Source organism: Acanthisitta chloris, unplaced genomic scaffold, assembly GCF_000695815.1.
Source record: "Acanthisitta chloris isolate BGI_N310 unplaced genomic scaffold, ASM69581v1 scaffold35656, whole genome shotgun sequence".
Taxonomy (NCBI): domain Eukaryota; kingdom Metazoa; phylum Chordata; class Aves; order Passeriformes; family Acanthisittidae; genus Acanthisitta; species Acanthisitta chloris.
The window spans coordinates 10,802-15,729 of record NW_008678257.1 but is presented as its reverse complement, the minus strand read 5'-3'; the positions used below and the strand labels follow the sequence as shown (position 1 = coordinate 15,729).

The window sequence follows — 4,928 nt, the reverse complement described above, 5'->3', positions numbered from 1 at the left end:
TCCCACGGGTCCCGAGGGGTCCAGGGCACCCCGAATCCAGGCGGGACTCAGTGACCTCAGAAGTGTTGTGTTGTCCAAGCTCAAGGATTGTGTGATGCCATCCCAGGTGAGACCCAAGGACCTGCATCCTGTCCTGGGTCAGGAATGCCATCCCAGGTGAGACCCAAGGACCTGCATCCTGTCCTGGGTCCAGGGAAGGGACCTCCATCCCATCCCAGGTGAGACACAGGGACCTGCATCTCGTCCTGAGTGAGACACAGGGACCTGCATCCCATCCCAAATCAGACCCAGGGAACTCCATCCCACCCCAGGTGAGACACAGGGACCTGCATCTCATCCCGAGTGAGACACAGGGACCACAGGTGAGACACAGGGACCTGCATCTCGTCCTGAGTGAGACACAGGGACCTGCATCCCATCCCAAATCAGACCCAGGGAACTCCATCCCACCCCAGGTGAGACACAGGGACCTGCATCTCATCCCGAGTGAGACACAGGGACCACCATCCCATCCCAGATCAGACCCAGGCCATCCCATCCTGAGTGAGACACAGGGACCTGCATCCCATCCCAAATCAGACCCAGGGACCTCCATCCCATCCCAGATCAGACCCAGTGCCCAACACTCAGCTCGTCCCCTTCCCCCGCAGCCTGGGCAGTCACCAACCATATCACCTGGGATGGGATGGGATGGAGGTCTTACAGAGAAGAACTTAGAAAACACTTGATTGCAGCACTAAAGATTTTCCTATCTATGACTTCTACTTTGTATTTCCCTGTTCCTCCTTTCCACTTCAGATTCACACATTAAAACTCACAAAATAAGCTCAGACAAACTCCATTTTAACACTCTTTTTTATTGTAGTACTATCGTTTACTTTGGTAAATGCGTATCCCTGTTTAAAGTGCCTTAAAGCAATTAAAACTTAGTTTAAATTCAAGTATTGTAAAACGTACAGAGTCTAAGCAGAGAAAAAAAGCTGCATAGTGGAAATACTGGAGCAGGCTGATACATTCAGGATGCCAAGGAGGCAGTGGAACCACCACCAGCTCAGGGTTCAGGTTCAGGGGGATTAGCCAGCTTGATGCAGCACAGACAGGATGGGGCAGATGCATCATCCTTACCATGGACAAACGAGAGAAGCATAATTAACTGTTTGGTACCAGTTTTGCACACATGCCATAAGGAATAAGGCAAATACTGACACTGAAGTTACTCCTTTACATGCTGCTGTGACCCAGCAAATCCCATGTGAGGGTTTTCCAGGCTCTGAGCCCCGGCAGTCCTGGTGGGAGCTGTGAGGTCCATCCTCTTCAAAACCCTTACAGACCGTCACTCTTGTCTTCTACCATCGTGTTTGAGTCTTTGAAATCTGTGCCATAACATTCTCAAGGTTTGGCTGTTCTCTGAGGATGGTGCAGGAGCATCTGCTGGGACTTGTGTCTGCCCTTGGCTACCTCGAGGAGGAGTTGGGAGAACTTGGGGTTGAATTATACTTTGGATTTGTAGCCCTTGTTTTGCCCAGTTAATTTGAAGAAGGAGTTGGGAGAACTTGGGGTTGAATTGTACTTTGGATTTGTAGCCCTTGTTTTGTCCAGTTAATTTGAAGGACTAACAGCTGTACCCTGGTGTAACAGTGACTCATCACATGTGCCAGATCAAGAATATCCCTCTCCTGTGGTATTTGCCACAGGAGGAGTTCACTGGAGATATTTTAAGTCACATTGTTGTAACAAAACCAGTTGAATACCAGCAGTGAAATGGCTGGTTGGCTCCTCACATTTGGACAATCAAAGGGTGTGATTTCACTTGCTATGGCTGAGAGAGTTGCAGTACAGGTATGTGCAGACACATAAGAGGATGATCTGTCAGGGGAGATTATTTGCAGACGACCTGATTCTGGGTCAGGGTTTCGTACGTAGCAGAGCACTTCTCTCACTGTGATCTATTGAGAATCAGCCCTCGACACAAGCTTTTGTAAGATGGGTTCAAACTGAAGGAGGGAAAGCCTAGGTTGGATGTGAGGAAAAAGTTTGTTGCTCTAAGGGTGGTGAGACACTGGCACAGGTTGCCCAGGGACGTGGTGGCTGTCCTGACCCTGGTGGTGTTCAATCCAGGCTGGATGAGCCTTGAGCAACCTGATCTAGTGAGGAGATGTCCCTGCCCAGGGCAGGGGTTGGGACTGGATGATCTGTCCAACCCCTAAATTCTATGGTTCTATGATGACTGCTTCAAAATCAGGGCAACAATATGGCTAAAATGGTATTGGATTGTAACAGCACTTGAAAAAGAGGTGTAGAAGGATGTAAGGGAAAGACATTTTTGCTCAGCTGCTGCCTAAAAAAATGAATTTAAAAATATCAGCCACTTCAACAGAAAATTCTCTGTCAGTAGTTCATGTACTTTCAGAGCATCTTTGTATGTAATTTTTGCTATTAGAAAGTATTGGTTTAAAATATATTTCTAGTATGACAGTTGTGATATAAATTATTGCAAGGATTCCCCAGTCATTATATGTTTGCAATACTGGATATCTAAGAGAACGAAATATACATTTCTCATTTCCAGGAAGAGAAAACAAGTTCTCTTTTACAAAGGCAGAAATATGTCAAACTCTACAGTTCTAGGTTAACTCCTGTAACACTTGGTGAAACTCTACAAAACAACAGCAATGAGAAAATGAAAGGGCTGAGTAGAAAACCAGTGGAAGTTGGGTGTGTTGGGGTCTGAACTCCCTCGCTCTTCCCCCTGTGGTTTGAAGGACTCCCATGGTTTGGCTGTGAAACCGAGGGCGTGGGAAGGTTGTGGCTGGAGCAGGGAGCGGCTGGGGGAGTCCGTTGGCAGCTGATGTCCAGAGCCTGTTGGGTGCCCTGTGGGCACTGCTGAGGTTAGGGTTTGATGGAAGGGATGCTGCAGGACCTCCTCATCACCAGCCTGACCTCAATGTCGGGGAGAGTTTTCTTTTTCGTGTGTAAACATCCCTCGTCCGTGGCTGCCAGGTGCAGGTCAAAGCGCAGGGACACGGACTTCTTCCTCAGGCGAGGGTTGTCCTTGAAGAAAGAACCTTCCCATTCCTTAATCACTTCATCCACTTTTTCTGTCCTGAAACAATCAAGCAAATTATTTATGATTATTTTAGGCAACAAGAGTTATCTATCTTCAGGATTGTTTTAAAACAGAGGGAGAAATTGCATGATAAAGTGTTATTTCAGATGGTGCTGAGACAGCAGAGGTTTTCTTTTTTTCCACAGGTTCATTATATTCTTGGTTTTGTACTTTTAGGTAGACATGGCTACAAACCCACTGCTCCAAACACAGCAGGCAGTTTGTTTCCAAGCAGAAAGTTTGGAATCCAAGCTCAAAAACTTTGCAAGAAGCTTCAGTACTGTAGTGGGCAGGACAGAATTCCTGTGTGCAAAAACCTTCAAAACAGGGAGGAGAAATCTAGTTCAGATCCAAACCTCAGAATGTAGAGCTATGTTACACTAAAGAGAAAAAAGGACAGAAGTGAAATAAGGAGAATGGAAACCTCAGCTGATGCAGGCACCCAAATCCTGTTGATTTGACCCTCCATGTGTGTGTCAGGATCCAGATCTGAATGTTGGGCTCTGGGGCCTCACTCAGGAGGAGCAAACTGCCCCTGGCTGAGCAGCTCTGTGCAGAGCTGAGGGACTGTGTGTGATGAACAAAGCCATGTATGAGAATAAGCATCAGGCATGGGCTGTGTGTGGTGGAGCTTTTGATCCAAATTCCAACATGTTTCCAGCAGCCTATGACAGCTCAGTGTCAGGGACATGATCCACTGCACCGTGTTTAAAGGTAATTTTTTCCTTTTTTCCCTTTCAGGAATGAATAAAATGAGGCAGTCCAATAGTATTACAGTAATTTCAGGTGAATAACACATCCTGACAGACTTTCACGTGCCTATTTGGGAGCCAGGCTCTCCCTCCCCTGTTTGGGAAAATGTAGGAGATTCCAAGGAGCAAGTCAGAGCAGCAGAGCCTGAATTTATGTGCACAAATATGCCCCAGAGGGATTTCCCCAACGTGGTCAGGGTTCTGCTTTCAGCCTTAGTGAGATGAATTATTCATAGTTTCATTCTTAACAGAAATAGAAATTACAAATCAGAAGCATCTTCAGAGTATTGTTTGCTCAGGAGGTCAATGCTAATAAAATAACTTGTCAGTGTGATGTATGGTTCAAACACACAGTCAGTGTACCTGCAGGAGCCCTCACTTGTTCTGGAGCTCCAGACACCAAAAAACAGGCAGCTCAAAGCTGCTGGAACCTAACCCCCACCAACAACTTCCAATTATCTGTGAAAATCTTGTTTGTCTTACTGTACAGTGCCATGAGCTTCAGCTCTTTCCTTCATGATATTTCCATCTAGGATTGCTTGTTTTGTCATCAGTTCCACCTTCTCTGGTTCCTGCTTCTTCACACCATCTGTAAGAGACAATCAGGTGCACTGAGCATGCAGAGGGGCAGGGGCAGGACACAGGGCCTGGAGGAATTTTGCCTGCATGGGAAAAGGTACTTTTGTAATATGCAGGAGTTTGTCAGTAGTTGTGAAGCTTTTTGGGGCCATAATCCCCAAGGGGAAAGAGAAACCGACCTGAAGGCAGCGTAAAGCTGATCTTGCTAGTGCTGGGTTTCTTGTCATCCTTCTGGGCAGGTATTGAGCACCGGAACCTGCAAAAATACAAACAGTTACAGGCACCCAATAATACTGGATTACTTTAACCCAAACTTGTTTTATGAATAGCTGTGAGAAATTTAAGTGTGAGAACCAGGAGAAGTTCTGTTTGATCTCAGTCACTGTTTGTTGGGATTTCTGAGTGTGGAACTGGAGGAAGTTCTTGACCATATCTGTGCAGTTTCATGCAATGATCTGTCCTGGGCTGGAGCAGGTCCAGAGCAGAGCAAC

The 4,928-nt window shown here is 46.6% G+C and overlaps 1 protein-coding gene across 1 annotated transcript in view; it reads right to left on the bottom strand.

Moving 5' to 3' along the window:
* Positions 1-2,889: 2,889 nt before the first annotated feature.
* KRT222 (keratin 222) overlaps positions 2,890-4,928 on the bottom strand; it is a 5,758-nt gene continuing 3,719 nt past the window's right edge. The window contains exons 4-6 of the mRNA XM_009076795.1: positions 4,617-4,693; positions 4,342-4,447; positions 2,890-3,103 (exon numbers count right to left, since the gene is read on the bottom strand). Coding sequence (XP_009075043.1) covers positions 2,890-3,103; positions 4,342-4,447; positions 4,617-4,693 — 397 coding nt within the window. The remainder of the gene's footprint in view (positions 3,104-4,341; positions 4,448-4,616; positions 4,694-4,928) is intronic.